At 48.0% G+C, this 21,502-nt stretch overlaps 1 protein-coding gene across 1 annotated transcript; it reads right to left on the bottom strand.

The window, feature by feature from the left end:
- Positions 1-4,825: 4,825 nt before the first annotated feature.
- Positions 4,826-20,828, bottom strand: LOC144123209 (uncharacterized). Its single transcript, XM_077656081.1, has 4 exons — positions 20,407-20,828; positions 11,649-11,880; positions 9,757-10,107; positions 4,826-5,530 (listed from the first exon to the last, which is right to left on the bottom strand). Exons 2-3 carry the CDS (start codon positions 11,816-11,818, stop codon positions 9,834-9,836), a joined length of 444 nt encoding a protein of 147 aa, XP_077512207.1. The 5' UTR covers positions 11,819-11,880; positions 20,407-20,828; the 3' UTR covers positions 4,826-5,530; positions 9,757-9,833.
- Positions 20,829-21,502: the final 674 nt, after the last annotated feature.

Genomic DNA, 21,502 nt, shown 5'->3' with positions numbered 1-21,502 from the left:
ACCGTTCGGCATAGGTGGCGCCACATCGCGACGTGTGAACAAACTGAGTTCCTTACACGGTTCTCATAGCCAAGACAGAGATGTGGCTGGCATTGAAATTGAGCAGACGTTGACTGCCAAAACTATGCATGACAGGAGCAATGTCGTCCAGATCCTTATCAGCCTCCACTCTGAGTTTTCTCGAGTTGCTTTTTGACAGCAGTGATCCAGTGTCCCAGTGCTTGAACGGATCCCTTGCCAAATAGTCGCGTCTCCTACTTTTGCTTTTTAATGCTTGGCATTTCCCGCAGTTCTTGTGCTCTCTGTTATCTCTGTTCTTAACTATCTTTTCAGTTTATCAGTGCCTTTTAACTTCTCTTATATCATGGTTTCACGGCCGTTTTGCCATTTTTTTCCGTCCAAGTACAGCGAATTGCTGTAGATAATCAAGACAGAAACATTTCCCGGCGTCATACTTAAACGACTCGCTCTGCCACGCCCTTTTAAATGGTCTACCCCCGATGCTTTTTGAGGTTGAAACACTTTGCCAAAAGTTATAGCATGCGTTCTACTCACTCTATTGTAGTTTCATATCAAATTGCGAACTCAGGAAAAGCTTTGTTTCAACGCAAGGGGTTCCTTTAAGCGGCCTGCTTTGTCTCCTCACTTAGGACTGTTCTTACGCGTAACCATACGTTTGCGGGGTCAGAAACACCGCCCGCGCTTTGGTACTCTCTCAGCGCTTGCTGAACCAAAAAGCATCTGGTATGTTTTCGGTCATTTAAGACATTTTATTAACGAAGCATATCCTCACAGACGCTAGCTTTGCTCAGTGCTAGCTTTTCCACATGAGAATCATCGCGTTCGCTTGGCACCCACTTTATAATAATTCATTTGATTTCAGCGCCACAGTGTACATATAGTGGCAGTGCGCCAAAGGCTGCCTCTTGGACAGCTTGGCTAAGCCATGGGCACCCATGGAACCGCTCGCCTTAACATCAAAACAGTGGGCCGCACTTACAATTTAAAACGTATATGTGTTAAACCAAGTTACACAGTATCACGGCAGGTTCTTGCCGTAAAAAGAAGAAAATGAAAAGCACGAAACAACCAAAATAGCAATACAGTTAATTTGCTTCTCAAACGCAGTGGAGTGTCAAACAAAAAAATATTCTATACGGTACTTGTACGACATGGTTTCTAGGGCAGCGCTATTGAAACAAACATTCCAATAAAAACAAAGGCTTCTGTTTCCCGATTTTTTCGTATTCTGGGATCGTTTCACTCATTCTTTTAAGGAGGCGTTTATCGCAACGAGGAAAAAGAGGTCTAATAATCATAATGCGTTTATCAGCTCAAAATTTCAAGTCCCCTAGATTTTCCCTTAAAAACCATTCGTTGAGGACGTTACGATGCGAGAACCGTTAAACTTGGCGGACACCCGTTAGCCATTCGACCATAGCCGCTACGCAAATTCGTACACTCGGACCTCAAGAGTGATAACTGCTGGCCATTAACTTTAAGCCGTTGTGCGCGGTCGCTGCAATTTCGTGCGGATAAGAAAAAAAGTTATCCTGAAGGCTCTAAAAAGTGCGCTCCTATTGAGACTGCTTTCAAGGGAAGCTGAAGAGCGTTTTAAAGCAAGATGTTTGTACAGGCATCCCAGACGTTCTAGGCTGGCAATGCCAGTTCCCTAATAAGGATGCATTTAAAACGAGTTCAATGTGGCTGAAAGCTTGCATGTGACGCTAAGACCATTTTATTTCTCCTCTGCTGTATCCATATTATGTGATGAGCTGGAATAGCAGTAGTGCACCGTACGGGCCGTATAAGAACAGTGACGTCACTCGTTGTCGTCGACACAGGAAGACCTGTGTCGTAGCTGCTGGAGAAGACTCTCCTCGGTCGCGACGCTTGCAGCTGTGCTGAAGGAGCAGTTGCTGTCGTGACCAGTTTCTTGGACACATCCACCCGACGATCCCCAATACACTCACAACACCAGTGGCACCAAGACAGCACCGCAGATGCATTGAAACGTGACGTAGCTGTTGCACTACCTAGGTCATTAAAAAAAAAAGCACCACACCGTGTAGGTTCCACGAACCAGTCAAGCGTGACGTGTCAGCATATAAAATAGCTTGGTGAATGCCCCGCAAAGTAACACCAATCCGTGACCCATAAATATTTTATTGTCGTGCTACTCTCAAAGTGGCCCGCAAAAAGCTGAAAACAGAAACAGTTTCACACCTACGCTATGGAGAGCGCAGCTGCACATCAGGCCGGAAATGCCAGAGGTATTCTTGGTATATGTAGTCGAAACACCGGCGTCCATTTTGGTATACGTTCTATGGAACAGGTAACAGGCCGCGCTTCCTATCGCGCCTTACGGTGTACGAAACAAGCACTGCGCTGCTTAACATGACTGAAATAAACTAGTACAGCTAGCTGTAGGCTCAACTAGTGGCGTCTACCACTTTCCAGGCACTTCAAGGTTGCTGACCGGCCTCTATAGTTAGCGTTTTCTCATGGGCACTTTGCTCCCAATAACAAAACCGTGAAAGCAGACAGGATCAGAATGCAAACGGCCTGTTCTCCCTACGTACGAATTCACCGATCAGAACGACCGTCACGGATGTATTTAGGGGCAAGATTCTGAGGGGGCGGTTGAGTTTTTGAACCCCGCATTTTTTGCCTTCCATTTCTCCTTAAAAACCTGGCTTTAAATCAGCTTTAAATCCTCTACAAAATCCGCCATGACTGTCGCTCTTACTCTCACAGAATACGATACGGTGTGAATCAGCAACAATGCTGGTGCTGTGAACCATATGCTTATATTCATTCCGAAGCAATGCTGCTTGAAGCATTTTGAGCACTCTGTGCTGTTTTCTATGCACTAGTTGTGAAGCTTTTTGTGTGCTTTATTTGATGTTATTCAAATAATGAGCTCGAATGCTTACGGGCCGGTACCATGAGATTTTTTACGTATCTTGCAGTTTATTTTTCTTCCTTGAGTCAGGAAAGAAGCTCCAGCAAAATATTACCCATCAGTTTTCCAAAGAGGGCCATTGCGCACAAGATATTATTGGCAAAACAGCCACGCGACCTCTCGGGCTCTCATGGTGAGCCGTGTAGAAAAGGAAAGAAACAACAGAAAAGGAACGCAATTTACGAAATAAACCTTAAAGCTTACAAAGAAATTGTCCCATATCAGGGCAGCAAGCTGTCCTATTTACTCGCGTAATGAACTGACTCGGAAAATGAACGCACCCTCTACAATTGTACAACTACCTCACGTAATGGAAGCACTCCGTCCTTTTGACGCGCAGTTTACTCATAATTATATTGAATACTAGCAGGCGCTCGTATTGAAATGCTCAAAGAACTCCGCAGTAATGTAAAGAGCAATCGATTGAATGAGAGGACAACTAGACATATACAGGGTGCTTCAGCTAAGACTTTTGGTCAATTTTTTAAAATAGGCTTTTTGAGTTAGACAAACGTTTTTTTAGGCATAGCATTGCCAGCAGTCTAGTACATCAGCGTACAGCTAAGGTGTGCTAACTAGTAGGCTGGTTAAATAAAATTTAATAGTTAACTGTTTAACTATTTCTGTTAGGCTCCTTAGTTCTTGAGAGGCGTATAGCCCACTGTAGGTAATACCCGTATATTTTTTTAGAACACTGAAAGCGCGGTTACCCTCCACGATATGGCCCAACAAATTTTCGCTATTTCGACGAGTTACGTGCACTGGAGAGGTTGCTTTGCCTGCAAGCTTCACGAAAGCGCATGTATTTTGGCGCGGTGTATCCAGAAATTGTTGAGCCACAACGCCGAGGGTGATCGCGCTTTCGGAATTTTGAAAACTGATATAGATATTAATTACGGTCGGCTACACGCCTCTCAATAATTAAGGAGCCTAACACCAATCGTTAAAAAGTTAACTATTCAGTATTAGTTAACCAAGCCTTTGGTTAGCACTTCCTAGCTGTATTCTGATGTACTACACCACTAACAATGCTGTGCCGAAAAAGCACTCTGCTAACTCAAAAATCTCATTTTTAAAAACTGTGCAAAGACTTAAGTGAAACACCCTGTATATCCCACCCTACAGGACCAAGAGCCAATAAGATTGTTCTTCACCCTACGGGACGAAGAGCCAGTAAGAATGTTCGCTTTGATTGCTTTGAGTTGTGCTAGAGTTAACTCTAGTTCCGTTCACTTTGGAAAGCATTAGGGGCCGGCCGCTGCACGATTTATACGTGCGGCTTCAAGATGAAAGTTGTTGACTCTGTTCTCGAACACGGAAACCACGCCGGAGAGAGCGTTTATATATATAGTATATGTAGAAGGTGATCTCTGCCGGAAGATGTATTTATTTCACCAGCTTACTGTTTGTCCTCTTCTTACCGCTTCATTTTTTTTCTCAATATTTCACTCCGCATTATGAACGCACCCTTTACTTTCTGAGATTTTTGGGGGAAAAATGCCTTGATTATGCGAGTAAATACGGTACGCCCTACTCCTGTTCTGCTCAACAGAGACTGCAGGGGCTCGAATATATTCTTCGTGGAAAGCGCGCCATCATCGTTATATACAGAAGCCGAATCGATGACCGAGCTTTTAAGGGCCACCACGGAAAGTGTTAGCGTAGTTTGCTGGTCCCAAACGGCAGGAAAAAATAGAAAAAAAAATCTGCCGTTGCAACCCTTCAGGCAATAGCAAGGCAAGAAGTGACCACGCAGACACTACGTGTTCGTTTTTAATTGCTACTGACGACAACGATACGAAGCCAACAACGGATACAAACACACATTTCAAACAAGAGCACATACGCACGCAAGCTATACATAAAATTATCAATAAATAATACGCGCTGAGAGTTTTCACTTTATTGTTTGTTTTTCGCCGGGAATAACAGCTGAACACATGTTCTAGTGATTAAGCGTACGAGCCAAGCGGTTTCAAGACACCAACCACAAGCTGAATGAGGAGCGTCACAGAATGAATAATCGCCCGCGAAGACAAAACACAGTAAAAATACGAAAACGGGAACTCGCCAAGCAAGCCAGCATTGTTTCTTTGCTAGTAATGCGGTATCGGGTCGGGTCGTTGCAAGGAAACGCGCTTTGCGCCACAACACTCCGTGTCCTAACACTAATAAATTACTACGCGCGTTCAGCCCTGCCGGCAAAGAAATAAAACTAGCAAAAAGGGAGCTAAGCGGAAAGAGGGGGCCGGGGACATTGGCAGGCACGGCAAAAACCAGTTTGCCGACTCGCGAGATACGTCCCAAGAGGAAAAACAAAATGTTAAAATGAGCGATGAAGTAAGCATAAAAAGAGGCGCGTGTACCTGTAAGCGCGCCCCTTGTGACGGACGAGCACGAAAGAGGAAAACAGATGGAAAGAAAACAAAAAAAAACAGAGATAACACTGGGGACAGCACTGAGCGGACGAAGCGGTGCTGTGGGACCCGATCGCCGCCGGACCAGATGAAGACGTGAACGGGGTTAGTCTCTCTCGGAAGGCACGGTCGTTGTCTCGGACAGGAACTGCAAGCACGGAAGCAACAGTGAGGCAAGGGACGACAACAGGGGGCAAGACACAAAGAAAACGCCGCGCATGAATGGCCAACAGTGTTTCAGTGTTTATTGCTGCAAGGGAACACAATACGAGAATGACGCTAGGCTTCGCTGACAAGAAACAAGCAAGCGCGAGGGCACTGTGCACCCCGAACTCGGGCGCGAATCTGCTATCAGAGCGTTCGTCTTTTCCAAACTCGGCTGCGCTTTGCATGCGTCACTTGAAACAGAAAGAAGTAAAAAGGGAATAAAGTGAGTATAAAGGGTGTTTGCTAGAGAACAGCTTACCCCCTTTTACTCCCATGTGGGCGTATTCGTGTTAGAGTGCGGCTGCAAAATTTCACCCATGCAGTAGCTGTACAGTCATGAAAAATGAGAGAGAACAAGGTTTGATGATCAATTTTTGTTTACTCCGTAATTGTGCGCGGCAAGCACAGTTTTTTTCTGTTTTCTCTCTAGTTTCCTTCTTCGTGTTTACAAAAGTCATTCTCGAATTTAGACCAGAATTAGCCAAGAAATTCGCAGTTTTGAGCCCCAAGACGTTTGTTTCCTCTTATATTTCTCACGACTGTACGTTTTTTCTTTCCTTGAAGCACGTAGTCTTGAAACACTCCTAGAACCAAGAAACACCAATTTGCAGTGATTTTAGTTTTGTAAGGTGTGCAGCGGCGTCAAAAATCTTCGTACGTTTTACCGTCGCTGAAAAATCGTAGTAAAATATTGCACGTTGTAACTACAGTCCAATGTGTCTTTCCTACAACGCTCTTAGAAACAAACAACTCAGGATTCATCAATACATTAGGAAGAAACCAAGAGGACGGTTTTACGACGACCACTCGTGAGCGCTCTTCGTTCCTATAGCATATTGGCGCGGGAGCTAACAGAAGCGCACCGCCCCGGGCCTTCTCGGTGCCGTCTCCGGCGGCTGGGCTCCCATTCCGGCCTGGCCGAGGGGAAGGCAGAGAGGGAACAGCTATGTGGGTCACTCGAAGCCGACGACCGGCGGCCCTGACTGAGCAAGGAAGGAATCGGCGCGCCCCACTTGCAGCCGCCACGGCCACGGCGAGGAGGGGAGGAGGGGGAAGAGGCAAGGTCAAGGGCGCAGCCTCCTCTCCTTCCCTACTGGCGCGTCTGCCGGGGTCGCCGTTTCCTGGACGTTGCGGCGGGCGCGCGCTGCGCTGGAGGCGCTGGGGTGCACCTACATGTGTGCGTAAGTGTGCCCGCGGGAGCAAACAAACAAAAAAAAAACACACCGCCCCGTGACCCGGACGCGTCGCCATCGTACCCCCGGGGCTTCCGTACTTCTGGAGTCGCAGGCTTCTCTGTTCTTGGCGCCTCGGCCTAATCACAGCCGCTTGTGTCTCCTCTCCCCAAATATCTCGCTCTGCTCCATTGGTCGCCACCGCAGGCTACGCTACCTGTGACCGCAGCCGCCGCTTTCTGCTATGAGCTATTTTCGTGACTTACGACACTCTGATTGGCTAGTCACGGTGCTTTTGTTTTAACGTTGCAATTACATAAGAAAACTGTCAATGTTATCTTGCCCAATATTGAAAACTTCGCCATACCGTTAGCTTTTTTCATGATTTTTCTGATTTTAGTTAATTTGCTGAGCTCGAAAGAGGATGGCTAACGTATCCAATTATACCTATTAATTTTCCTTCCAGCAGAAATCCGACACCTGCTGCCAGGAACAGCCAAAATGTTGACGACAGGTGTCCCTCTGTTCGAGCTTCGTTTTCGCTCTCTATTCTGGCTTTGTGTTCACCGGGATGTTGCCGTATGCGTGACACTAGGTACACAACGCGATTCTTCCTATTTGTTCGAAGTGCGCTTCTTTACATAGCACAACTGGACTGCTAGGAAGCCCGTTCTTCAAGCAAAAAAACTGAAACGTCTGACTATGAATCCGGAGAACAAGCCATAATTCCGGTAGAAAGCCAGAATAGAGTGGCGAAGGACCCAGACATAAATAACATGACCACGGATGCCGAAAAAGAAAATTAGTGAAAGAGCGAACTGTCGGGAGCATCGACACGAACAGAACCCCCCCCCCTCCCCCCCCCCCCCCCCCAAAAAAAATAGCAGCCAATTCTGTTCTGTCGTTGTGAACTGACTGACGCGTTGAAAGACTAGGGGGGCAATTATAATACATCATAGTTTTGACGAAGTAATCCTTCTTGCTGTGACGACCCTATAATAACTGCAGCACCAGGCTATGCGATGACAACGAGTGGATTAAGCTTTATTAATCAATCACAGGAGGCGCAGCAGCAGAAAATTGTAACTGCTAGAAGGAGTCCCAATGAAAACACTCCATCCGGTACTGAAGTTCTGACTTCCAATGCTACAGGGAAGAGTAGCAAAACGGCTTGTGAATTCAAAACTTAATATAGATACTACACGAGTCGTCGCTCTTGGCAAACAAGAACGCAAGGTGCACGTGCATGCAGACATCGAAGCCCTTGAAAGCTGACACGAAAACTGCAAACAGGAGAGTACTAACGCTGGTAAAGACAGCGACAAAAAAAATAAAAGAGAGACAGTCTGAGAGAGAAAGAGCGTAAAAATGCGGCGGGGCGAGCCTCGCGAAAACGGAGCGGTCGTCCGCGACCGGATACGCGTACGCATGCATACGCCGACTGCAGTGCAAACCTGCGTGAGAACTGGGTGACCGTGTTACGTGACTGTCTCCTGCTTTCAAACGGAGACGTAACGAGGCGTGGAGGGCACACACCTGCTCTCGATCTGTTTGTTTTGCGCGCTAGAACCTGTTTACTGTCGCGCTCTTCTTATCGGATGCGGACGAAAAGAACTATGCCAGGATTTCATTCCAGGACTGTGCGGAGAAGCTGCAGAAAAAAAAAATCTCCTTTTTCTCTTTTTCCATTCGCCTTTTCGTCGCCCCTTCTTGTTTCAGCGTGCTAAACAATATAAAGCAGGTCGCTGGTGGTCTCACCTCTTGGTCAGTCGGTATGGGCGGTCTACAGGAGATACAGCTTTGGAAGGTCAGAAATTAAACAAACATCATCGCATTGGAATTGGAAAATTAGTATTTTTGCATTGGCGGCGTCTGCTGCGGTGCAGTGATATGAAAACAGAATATTTTTAGGGCGTTTCCAGTGCGTCAGCCGATGTTTAAATAAGACGTCCATTCGCGTCTTAAGGGGGCCTTGTGCTTAAGCACGGGGACGCAGTGCTATTAGACATGGCTGTAACTATGACGTGCTACTGCTTATAAGCGCAAAGCTAAAAGAAAGCTCTTGACTCTTCTGATGCTTGGGCAAAAGCAATGGACTCTCGCAAGATGGGAACGCAGAAAGCATAACAGAGTCTGACTTTTCTTCCATAGAATATTAAATCGAAGACGTCTGTACGAAGCACGAACAATGACCACAAATAAAGTGTGCGTCTTTTTGGTGAAAGCACATGGAGAAAACAAAAGGTACGAATGTCGATCCTATCCGCGGGTCACAGTCGTATATAGACCGGCAACATTACTTGCCCGCGTTCTCAATTATACTCATTCAGCGCTACAAGCCTTATAATAAAAAAAATCTTCTTGGCTGCCTATAAATCCCTTCGAGGGGGGTGCATCTCCCAGTACTGCCTTATCTTTCATCATCTATTTACGCTGTTTTATCACATACATTAACTAAAGTAATAGTACGATATTCTCATTCACACTAAATGTCGGCCGCGTATGTAGTAGACAACTTCACTTTTTCTCTGCCCCATTACAGCATCTCTTTGAACTGCTCCCTAACGGCGCGGTTCAGGTGTCCGCCCACAATGAGACAGTTCCTGCGTTTTTTCCTTTTCTCACTGTCTCCTCCACCTCCCCGTAATGACGAGGAATTTTGCTTCGGGGATCTTTAAAGTGCACTGAAACCGCACAGCGCACGGACGCAAAGGCACCCAAATGCTGTGCGATGTCAGTGCAAGTTAAAGATCCCCAGGTGGTCCAAATTATACCGGAGCCCTCCACTACGTCACCTCTTTCTCTCCTTATTCTTTCACTCCCACCTAACTCCCGTCCCTCACGGCGCGGCTGGGTCCACTGAGAAGTGAGACCGTTACTTTGGCAGTTTCTTTCCTAACAAAAGAAAACAATTTTTCTAATAACAATTTTTTACCTATGCGTTGGCTTGAGGAAGCTCCAACCGGCAAGAAACAAGGATTGCATTCTCACTCACCTGTACATGACAGAGCGTTTGGCAGCGTCCTATTTACAGAGGTGTGCGGTGGTAGCGTGGTTTGGGCGGTGGTCGTGTCAGTTGTTCTTGGTGGCGTACTTCTTCTCGCCCTGCTCGATGGCCTTGGTGACGCGGTCGAGGACGTCGGCGAGTCCGTCCAGGATGGCTGGGTTGATGGAGGGCAGGCTGAAGGTCCTCTTCTGCCCCTCGCGGAAGAAGAGGCTCACGCCCAGCAGCGGGAGTAGCAGGCCTCCGAGGCCCAGCATCAGCAGCATGGGCACCGCGTTGGTCAGCATCGACGGCAGCGAGGACACCAGGCCGGACATGAGGCCCGAGATTCCCTGCATGAAAGGACGCCAGTTGCGTTTGCACGCAAGTCCTTCGAGATCGGCGGCTCGGAGCGAAGTTTTTCGTACGAAGAGGAAGCTATTGTGAATGGTAAATATGTTAAGGTGCGTCTTCAACACGCACATGTTCACGGCCAGGTAGTCAAGCATGTGCCATGAGCTATACTTCGTAGCGTACCTGGACTACAGCTACGCGTCGAACGTAGAAGGCTCAGAATATTTTCATTGTATTAGTGCACTGTCATCTTTAAGCCTCGATTAAAGCTGTTTAAGCCTCCATAGAGTAAAACAAACTACAGTTTGTTTACTCTAGTTAACTGAATTCACGCTGAATGCTCATGAAGTTGAGTACGGGCGTCAGTGAGAGAACTTTCCCGGCACTTTCCCGGCGAGAACTTTCCCGGACTGACAGCTGTCGAAAAGCCCACGTATAATTTAAACTCAGCTGTAGAATTTACAGGCTGCTTTTCTTGTTACCTGCATGCACAGTGCATAATCAATGCAGCACTGCGATGGTGGCCCACGCGGTGAGTAGCTAATGGCCGTTTTGATTTCAGGAACTACGCGTTGGCTGCAAGGAAACTATTTCGCTCTTTTCGCGGGTCATGAGCTGCACAAGATTTCGAGTCTTACGTCTACACATACGCACGGCTTCCTCAGGCACCATCTTCATCCTTCATTTCATCTGACCAGTCGAGAGGATGTTGTTTTCCGCTGATCAAAACAGGCCTGGTCTCTACCGTCATCTATATACAGTCTTCTACCTTGCTCTCCGCCGCTTCCCCTGGTGCGGCCTTTGTTACCGTCCACCCTGCAAACGACCTCTGGCACCTGCTGCCACACCCTTCACAGGTATCGTGACTCATTCGGCTATGAACAAACCGCGCGCGCTTTTGGAGCGCTTCGGGGAATCGTACAAAGGCTTGTAAAACCAATGCGAACAACGGCTCCACAATTTTCAAGCCTTTCTAAACGTCTGGCTGTATGGACAGAAAAGTTACGGCAGTTTAGAGGTCCTCGAGGGTTTTAAAAACACTAAGCTAGCATCTTAATAAACACCAACCTGACAAAACCGTGGCATCGAAGCGATAGCTTTTTCATCATTACTTCGTGTCTTATTTTTGGAATATAGCGGAGTACTTGGCTTGAAGCACTCTGGCACGGGTCGGCCCGGTATTGCACTGCCTCCAGGATCGGCCCGGGGCGTATTAGCGCGGCGCGTCTTTTCTTTCACTCTTTGCTCTCGTATCCTTTACCCCTCCTACTTTCAGCACGTGGCAGCGAGCGTGGCTCGGCTTGAGCCAGTAGGCAGGCCCGTGCTCTTTCCTTTTCCTTCTTCCTCTCAGCAACATCAGTCAGTCCACTCGAGCGCACACTACCTTCTTCGCATTTCCGTTTGGCAACCTTGTAATCGTTACACTCGAAAGCTGATCGGAGAAATCAGGTGAGGATAAAGTGGAGCTTCAGCGTTCTTTAACTGACATCGATGATCGGCAGCTCGTGGATAGTCCCGCGTCTCTCGAAGAGAACTGCCGACGGCCACTCACCTGCGTGAGCGTGGCCGCGATGCCTCCGGCGGCCGCAGCGCCGGCGGAGCTCTGCCGGTTGATGTTGGTCTGGTAGAGGGCGGCGTCCGGGTACACGGCCTGCGCCACGATGATCCACGAGCTGGCCAGCACAAGGGCCACCAGCGCGGACGCCTGCTGCAACCTCATGGCTTCTGTTCCCTTCTGGCTCCTGCCGCTGCTGGGCTACGGTGGTGCTCGCTCAGGCCCGTCTGCGGGAAGGGTGAGAGCGGTTACGTCTTGGACCTGCGTTGCAAAGTGAGGTTGAGGGAAATTACTAAGCAGTGAGTGGAGGCAAAAGATAAGTCATCCCTTTGTCCATCTATTCTCCCAATATAATTGACCACTGCGTTATCACGTTCGGTTCGTTTGGCCAATATGGATACCATTGATGGTACTGTCCCTGTAAGAGGGCACCATGAACCGTCTCGACGGTTTCAGATGTGGCGGTAAAAGTGTTCGGGAATGTTAGCTCCCTAAATTCATTCCACGTGGTTGTACACCATCGTCATCTTCTAATGTTAATTCAAAAAAAATCGAGGGGTTCTATGTCCAGTGCAAGGCTGTTTATGCACATAATATGTGTAGAAGTCATATGAGGCTCGTCTCTACCTCCAAAGCTGTTTTCGTTGATCAGAGATGTCTGAAGCACTAAAATGAGTGCGTTGACGTGCGATTCCTTGGAGTCTGTTCCTGCTTTCGTTTATAGAACTCGCAACGTAACCTGTGGCAGTGTAAAGTGCTGTCTGCGAATGTAGCGCCATTAACAGTTAGTTCTAACGGGAACAGTAAGAAAGTTCACTAGACAACAGCTTTAATGAGACAAACGGGGCCTAATCGTCATTGTCCGCGCATTCACTAAAAGGTGACGAAAGTAAAAAAACAACACATATATTCCGGTGGCCGCCATAACTAGAATTCGACTCAGTAAAGTTGTTCCCTTCTGCTCTTAAACGAATCTTTTTCACGTAGGAAAAAAATGACACAATTTACTAATTTAGCAAACGTTAGCCAGCGATATAACACAAATCATCACGTGAGCCAACCACCCTTAAGGAAGATTTCAACAGCTTTGTCAACAACAAAACCAAACGGAGAAGGCATATATCAAAGCAGGCAAAAACTGCATCAATAACACGAGCAGAGGACGCGGTTGCAGTAGGTGACGGTATAACTCTGTGTCGAGACTATAGCAAAGAACGCAATATATTTAAGGCACACGACGAGGAACTTTTCCCACCAATCGGAACCATTCACTGAACAGCGCGGCTTCGCGCTGCGATGTCGACTCATCCACTACGCGTGGTGTTCAATCACGTAATTGTGAATCAGGCTATTACGCCCCTGCTTTTGAATTGTAGATCACACTGCCCTCCCTCTCCTGCTTTCACACAACACACAAACACACCAAGCCACCTATTCGTGCACCTTTCTGCCATGCCAACGTGCTCCCTCCTACAAAAGCACTGAGTGGACGCCACGGCTACTAATCCGGAGTACCCGGGTTCGAACCCAACCGCGACGGCAGCGTTTCGATGGAGGCGAAGCGCAAAAGGCGCCCGTGTGATGTGCGATGTCAGTGCACGTTAAAGATTTCCAGGTGGTCGAAATTATTTCGGAGCCCTCCATTACGGCACCTCTTTCTTGCTTTCTTCCCTTAGTCCCTCTTTTATCCCTTCGCTTACGGCGCGGTTGAGGTGTCCACCGAGAAGTGAGACAGTTACCGCGTCTTTCACTCCCCGATAACCAATTGCGCCACACGAAGGCCTGCCGGAGAGCAAGGGAGAAATGGGGTGGGGAATAATGTGGCTGAGCAAGGCGCGTAGCTCGGCAAGGTGAGTGCAAAATGAGAAAGCGAGTGGTAGGTTGGCTGCGTTATTGACGCTGAACGTATCGGCCTTTCTGCAGCTGTTAACACATGTTGTTCTCGTGTCTAACGCGCCAACGTCTGTTCAGCATGTTATGTCGTACCTTATTTTCAACTTGTTTTTTTAAAGGATTTTGTAGTGCAACACTTCAGATATTTAGCGTGCAACACGCTTTTTGGTGTCTAGTAGAGTTTCTACATACAGTATCCTCAACTGCTTTCGTGTCTACGTGCAAACAAGTGTCCGAAGTTATTTGCTGTCAGCAGTCATGCAGATTCCCTGCGTACTTTCAGAATCAGAATCAGTTAGTTGGAATTAAAAAAGGAAATATAAGGTGGACCAAATTATACAGAAGGAGGTCCCGTACTGTACTGGAACCTCCTACCTTGTGAAATGAAAAGCACTGCGCGCAGTCACACTTTTATCGTGTCAATCGCGTCATGTCTTCTTCGAGGCATAGTAACAATCTATTTTCACAATTTTAGTTCCATTCATTCGAACAATTTTTAACAAGGACATTGCACTCGCCCCTAAATACGGCTACATTTGTTTTAAACCTGCGCTTATCGGATATCATCATCATCAGCCTGACTACACCCACTGCAGAGCAAAGGCCTCTCCCATGTCTCTCCAATTAAACCTGTTCTTTGCCAGCTGCGCCCACACTATGCCTGCAAACTTCTTTATCTCATACGCCCACCTAACCTTCTGCCGGCACCTAACCTTCTGCCGTAGGAGATATAACTTAGTCTGATTGTTTTTCAGACGAACAATGAACGCAAAGCCAACATCGGCAGGAGCGATAAAAGTTTGCACGGAAAAACACACGCATGCGCTATGCATGCGTTTATGCACCAGTCACTTTTGGTCGCAGCCGACGGATACAAGCGAAGACCCGGTGCGACATAGTGGAAAACAAAATATAATTGGTCTCAATACATTAACACTCAAGTGTGTAATAAGACTACTGTTGCTCATGGTGCGGCTAAATTTCTAGCACTGCTTGCTCCTCGGGGCGTTCCCTGCTGCTTGACTGTGAATGTTTTGGCGTGGTCGTTGGAGCGCACACCAATGAGTTTTGACACCTAAACAGGAAAAGTAAATAAAACGTTCATTTTTTAAGCAAATGCCTCAAAACATACGTAGCCCTATCACTACGCCGAGCAGTACTATGTCCACTGGCAATCTGTGCATGAGCCTGGAATAGTTATGTACAGACTAAATGGGTATTGGGAATTGCAGAGTGTCCCATTAAATCTCGAGCAATGAGCCTTGAATGATAAGAAATGGTGTTCGTTTCTGTTTCGTTTCCTGAAGCGTGGCGTTCGTTTCTGTCGTTTGTGTTTTCGTCTTCTGCTGCGCTACAGCGCTTTTCAAGAAATTCCACTTGTGGGTCAAAGTCGCGTTTCACAAATTCTTCAAGTTTGATGAAAAGGTAGCTGTGCGAGTGAAGTAGAACGTCTGTGGCCAAGACCTTGCCCAATATAGGCCTTAGGGTTCCGTGAGGCCTGAGCCAGCTATGACAGTATGGCTTTCTTTGCTCTTGTCCTAAACGCACTGGCAGTTTTGCGAGAACCCTTAACGTCGTCTGAGGTTCCCCTTCCCGCGAAAGACATAAAAACATAACAAAACACGCAGTGCGTTAGTCTATAGCACTTATCACGTCACCGCTGTGTACGCGCCTGATATACAAACTGCAGAAAATTCACAGCAGTGAAATATGCGTTCACGCCTGCACCACACATGACGAGACGCAAAAAAAAAAATCTTCTACCATCGAACTCATTTAAATGACTTGTTCTGTCTCCTTAAAGCGTGCGCCAAGAATTCGTGAGAGAATCGCTTTTCCATGATAGCCAGCATTGCGGTCAGTGCCATTTGTTTGCAGAAGGGGAGCTCTTCGGTGTGAATTCTTTCTCTGCTGCTCTTCTCTAGCCTCTGATACCAAGACTTGCATTCCGTTCTATACTTGAAAACTCTGGAGTTTCCGACTAGCACCGCTGGTGGGCGTCCCCGCGATGTCAAGTAAGCAAATTCTAACTGAGCCTTGATGGAGGTTGAAAGACATCATTCTTCCTTCACCCTCAGCGTAATGTGGTCGCTTACCACCTTCGTCCTTCGAGCTTGCCAAGAAAACTTCTGCTGAAGGCTGAGGAGACCGAAGGATAACCCCCGCCAGAGTAGCGCTTCCCATAACTGGCGGAGATGGATAGGACGAACGGCAATCCTCCAAGCACTCCCTGTAATTATGGAGCTAATAAAAGTTAAACAGCTGAAGCAATGCACCTCGCCAACATGCCTCTATTCGGAATAGTTGGCTATTAAACAGCTGGTATATTACAAAAGGGGGGATTGTTGGGCCAGTTGGTTCAATCCACACGAGAGGTGACAAGTGCTTGAGCGTGCCGTCTCTTCGCTTGTCGAGAAAAGAGATAGCCTTTTTAGATATTTACCTGCAATAGTATCAATCTTATATCATGGTATTCTTTTAGTTTTTATGTGTACTTCCTGTATTTATTGCGCTTTCGCATGAAATACACTCAGTTGTGAGTTCGATGCTGTGTGTGTTGCTTCTCTCTATCTTGACCCGTTTTTCGCGCCGTTTTCAGCCTTGAATGGTATATTACATCAATTCCTAACACCTGTATGTATACTAAGGAGTTTGAATTCGCGTAATAAACCAGTTATTAATCCACGCATCTTTTGCGTTGCGTTTCTATGTCGTTCATGGAAGCTACTCGTAAAGTTAAATATCTCGCCACGCGCTCCCAAACCAAACAACCGACGTCTCGTACGCAGGAAAAGAAGAGGGCTCCCGACGAAGGTCGTTCCCGCAGCCTGCTCGCGACCTTGATGTGACCGGCATTGAACCGTAACTGGCGAAGGCACCACCAGCCGTGCCCTCGTGGACTGCCCCAAAGGACAAGGTCGAGGGGCGACGAATCGGGGCGATTTCCCCCAACGGAGATCGCGCACGGGCGTCGGCCGATGCGGTCCACGTCGCCGGCAGGAAAAGGCGTAGAGGAAGTGACGGCTGTGCGTACACGCACTGTGCCACGAGGAACTGCCGTCGTCGTGAGCACGCGCGACCGACGAACGCGTGCGCTATGAGGGAAGGGGGGGGGGGGGGGGGGGGCATATTTGAATTACAGATCTAGCCGTCGCTGCTCCTTGCGTTCGCGCACCACGAAGTAGATGCCTCAGCACACTGGCAGCAACGAGACTCCGTGACGAAGTGTCTGTCCCCTCCGAATGCGATTATTTCCGTGTAACTCGAACTGGCACCCAGACAAGAGGAAGTGTCTGCTTCTGAGTTCCTGAGCTAAAGCTTGCAACCGAAATACACCTATAATGAATTTGGGCGTGGGTTTAAAGAGTTGTGTTCATAAATGAATGTCTCGAACCTTGCTCGCTTCCGTTTCGGTATCGCGAGCCACTAAATTCGAAAAACCGATTATTAAGGCCAACGTGAAATTACAGATTTCAGGGAAGGGCCAAGATAAAACTTTCCATCGTAGTCATTGTCTATGCCCCCAAGAAAATGGAGCCAGGCGCGGGCTTTCATGAGTTGACTTTGTTCTCGAGATGCCAGTGCGGAAGCAGGCCTTTTAGCAAAGTGCAGCCAACGTTGTAGTGCATTATACCTTGCTCAGTACGTAACTCTCCAAGTAATTGCAGCCGTATGCATGCCAGCCGCCAGCTGCAGAAATGGTCAGTGTAATGTCCTAGGGAGTGACGTTGCGCTGAAAATCCCTAATGACTCCTCCTTGTCTGAAGTTTAGAATTTTATAGCCCAGATTTCTGTGTAGTACGATGCTTAGCCTGTTCCCTCCATTTTCGGATCATGTTTCTGAAATCAGAGAACTGTGTTTTAAAAAGATATCTTGGCCCAGGATATGGCCACAGTGCTATATATTTACGCCATGCATAACTGTACGTCATCACAAAGACCCGGGTGGGGTTCAACCCCGCATAGCCATGCCATGTGTCCCGCCGGGGTAGAACAGTGATTTGTCTAGAAGTGCGCAGTTCAGGAAATGTGGTCGTTTAATATAAAAAGAATAAAAGAGCGGTCGCACTTCCTGTAGTTTACAGCGATAGCTGCATGAGACAGTCTCTGCGATGTAGGAAGCTTTGGTAGTACAGTAGTGAGCCGGTCGTGAAGAAAAGCTCAACGACGTCACCACTCCGGTGTCACGTCATCACGCCTTGGTCAGACATAATGGAGCACTATAGCATGCTGAGCTGCTCACCAGTGGGAAATAGTAAATTCAAAAAAGGCATTTAAAAGGAATTATTTCGTGCTGACTCAAATTTGTTTCTCCTTCATAAATAATGTTTTTTTTTTTAATTCTGTCACGTCAAGTTGGCTGCACCAGCTTTTTCTGTGATATTTTGATGTGTTTTTAGACTTTTTTTTTGGTAATCTTCAGCATCTGTGCATACATATGATTCGTTTCGGTATGTAACTCTTACTTCTGTCAAGTTTCGATTTCTGCGTCGCGCATGCTGTAGACGGTAGCGAGGAACTGTGACCACATCAAATTTTGTCAAAGTTTGCAATTTCGTTTGTGAAGCACATACGGAATATAAGGCTTTCTCTTTTGTCTCCCACACAAACTATAAGCATATATTGAGTGTTCCATCAATGCTCACTGTCTTAAATGCACTAATTTTTTTATTAAACTATAACTTCCTCTGAACTAATATGAGTGCCAAGAGCTGAACCCCACCCTGGATAGCTGACCCGAAAGACACGGGTTCGATTACGGCCGCAGCGGTCGAATCTCGATAGAGGAAAAATTCTAGAGGCCCGTGTTTCGTGCGATATCAGTGCACGTTTAATAACTCAAGGTGGTCGAAATTACCAGGGGCCCTCCACTGCGGCGTCCCCCGTAGACTGAGTCACTTTGGGACATTAAACCCCATAAATCAACCAATCTCCCCGGATTCAATCGTGTTGGCGCACTTGCGTGACCTATTTCTGCATGAAGGTTCTGTCGGAACATGCGCACTCCCCTTTTGACTGCCCTATCTACTTCAAGTGTCAAGTTTCAATAGCGCGCAGCAAGATTGAAGCTGTTGTCTTTTTTATTTGCTTAGTGCTTCTATCAGCATGATAATTAAGAAAGGAAGAGACATTTGGAACATGCCTAGACGCACAGTTATAAAACGAATACCCTGAGTTTCTAACGGAACTGCCCAGACACGTGCACCAACATTCCAACACGCAGGCTGCACCTCGGTAGCAGTGCTCACCACACTAGCCGACCACCAGACACAAGTATGTGGCACACATAGGCCCAACAATAGCCGACACAGGTCTGCATATGCACTTATAACTCTCTTATGCTGAAGAGCACATTTGCGCAATTGAAAAAAAAAACTACCCGGAACAAAAAACTACTAGCCACCCTTCTCCTAACGTGTGTTGGGTGGGCATATGCCTCTTTAACCTGCACCCAAGCAAAAGAGTGGGTCATGAGGCGTGCTGTAAATGGACACCTCCGATTTAATTGCGGCCACCTGTAACCGTGCACTCATGTGTCGGTATTGAGGCGCTATTGCGTTTCGCTTCCAGCGAAACGTAGTCGTAGCGGTCAGGTTCAAATCGCAAGCCAGCTGAGGTTTAAGTGAATCAGGTTCACCTGCGAGTGTTTCATTTTCTTGCTATTTGCTTACTGGGATGACAGCACAAGGTGCGTCAATTTGACGAGGAGTGCTTAAGCCGTGTAAGCAAATAACAAGGAAATGGAGCATTTACTGGTGTCCACGCACCTGATTCATCATCATCATCATCATCAGCCTGACTACGCCCACTGCGGGGCAAAGGCCGCTCACATGTCTCTCCAATTAACCCTGTCCTTTTCTAGCTGCGGCCACCGTATCCTCGTAAACTTCTCAATCTCATGCACCCACCTAACCTTCTGCCGCCCCCGGCTACTCTTGCTTTCTCTTGGAATCCACTCCGTTACCTTTAAGGACCACAGGTTATCTCGCTTTCGCACTACATGCCCTGCCAAAGCCCATTTCTTCCTCTTGATTTCGACTACGATGTCATATATTAACCCACGTTTGTTCTCTCACCCACTCTACCCGCTTCCGGTCTCTCAACGTTACTCCTATCACTTTTCGTTCCATAGCTCAATGCGTTGTGCTTAACATAAGCTGAAATCTTTTCGTTAGCCTTCACGTTTCTGCCTCGTGAGTACCGATAAGATACAACTGTTGTATACTTTTCTCTTGAGGGGTATTGGTAAACGGATTCACTCGACGTCAAAAAGGCCTTGCAAGGTGTTGGCATACAAGAAAGAAAGGTTCTGAACCTTCCTGAGATGAAGCAAAGCTCCACGTTGTGTTGAGCTGCCGCTGAATATTTTGCGCAAGAAGCCATGACCCTCAAAAACAATAAGAGCAGCCAAAAGCTATCTAGAAGCAGAGCAATAACAGATTAGTTTTTGTTTCTTTCCCCAGTCTGAGAATAGCACGGGCCTCGTCTTCTCTCTCTCTCTCTCTGTTTCTCTCTAGGATCTAAAGACACGCGAAAAGTTCATCATCGGTAGAGCAAGCGTCAGCGACAACGAGAAAATAATTTGACGTGGCGTGGAATATTCTCCCTGCCTTCCCGTCCCAGAAACACCTCTCGGGCATCAAGCATCGTTGCGGTGCTGCCCGCTTTGCACTGTTTTTCCTTTCTGCCTACACGCCCACCGGCCACAGACAAGTGCCATCAATTCAGCCTTCACCCGGTGCGCCGGCGGCATCGCATCCTCATCACTCGCCGCCGCTTCGGTTCTCTGCGTGCGTTGCTTTCCGCGCGCGCACGTGTCGGGGGCATCACACCTAAAATGCGTCGTCTCGGCCACTCACCTGGGAAGCGCGTTTCGTTCCAAGGGCGTTCCGAAAAATCCCGAGAGCGACGGAGGAGGAAGAAGATGAGGCGTCCTTCACTTGATGGAGAATAAGGGGGCGACGCAGGAGGAGCCGCCGAAGACGCTTCTCCCTTTTCTGGCTCGCTACTTTTTTGCCTCTGAGAGCAGGTTGGCGTGCGGGTGGCTACGGAGACTCCCGGCCTGGTGGGTGGTGATGATCAGGCGGTCACCTTCGTCTCTCGATGGCAAAAAATTTTTTTCTTCTCGCAAGAAACCACCTCGCGAGGGTCGTCGTCACGTCGCGTGTGTGTGTTGCACAGTCAACGAATCCGGCGTCACCTGGCCCGGCATCTGGCTTATATACCGGCCCGCAGCCGCCATCAAAAAATCTCAGCCACCGGCGTCGTCGTGCAGCCCATCCTCCATTCCTCCTCCTCCTCCTCTTCTTCAATCTCTCGCCCTTCAACTGCTGGAACCGTAATACTGCAACCCCCCCACCCCCCACCCGCCACATTTACTCGCTCACCCCCACCTCTCCTCGCCCTGAACTTACCGCCACTACGACCCGCCGCTTCTTCTTTAAAAAAAATAGTCTAAAAAAAAGAAACCTCGCATCGTCACAGCCAAGGGCAGGGGAGCCCAGAAAAGAAGGCAAGCCGACGACTCAAAAGAAAAATAAACCGAAAGAAGAAAGAAGGGGCGAAATTTCGGCGCGCCGCCGGAGTGTCTTCGTCTGAAGGAGGCTGAGGAGGGTAGCGGAGGGCGAAAAGTGCGAGGACCGGGCCGATAAGCGAGATTCCTAACGGTCACGGGGCCAAGCCGGAGCGTGGCCTTCCCATTGGGCGGCTAAGCGCCGTGACGTCACCTGCCTGCCACGCCGGATTTCGTTAACGGCGATCTGGGTCGCTCGCCCGAAGTGGAAGAAGCGGACCCCCCACCCGAACGGCCGGGCAAGGGAATACCCTGCCCGCCGCCGCCGTGGTGGAATCTAGGTCCTCGGAGGTTAGGCGCGCTCCATTCAACTGTTTACTGCAAAACTGCTCCCCCACCCTTACCGCTATACCTGCCTTCATTTGGAAGAGCATGGGAGGGAG

The sequence above is a fragment of the Amblyomma americanum genome, chromosome 3, assembly GCF_052857255.1.
Source record: "Amblyomma americanum isolate KBUSLIRL-KWMA chromosome 3, ASM5285725v1, whole genome shotgun sequence".
Taxonomy (NCBI): Eukaryota; Metazoa; Arthropoda; class Arachnida; order Ixodida; family Ixodidae; genus Amblyomma; species Amblyomma americanum.
Note: the sequence above shows the minus strand (reverse complement) of the source record. Positions and strands in the feature narration are given on the sequence as shown.

What these genes read in the sequence shown, in the direction of transcription:
- LOC144123209 (XM_077656081.1), bottom strand. Translation starts at nt 11,818, where the DNA reads ATGAGGTTGCAGCAGGCGTCCGCGCTGGTGGCCCTTGTGCTGGCCAGC. An exon ending in GCGGCCACGCTCACGCAGGT is followed by an intron (nt 10,108 to 11,648) that starts GAGTGGCCGTCG and finishes CAACTGGCGTCC; the next exon opens with TTTCATGCAGGGAATCTCGG.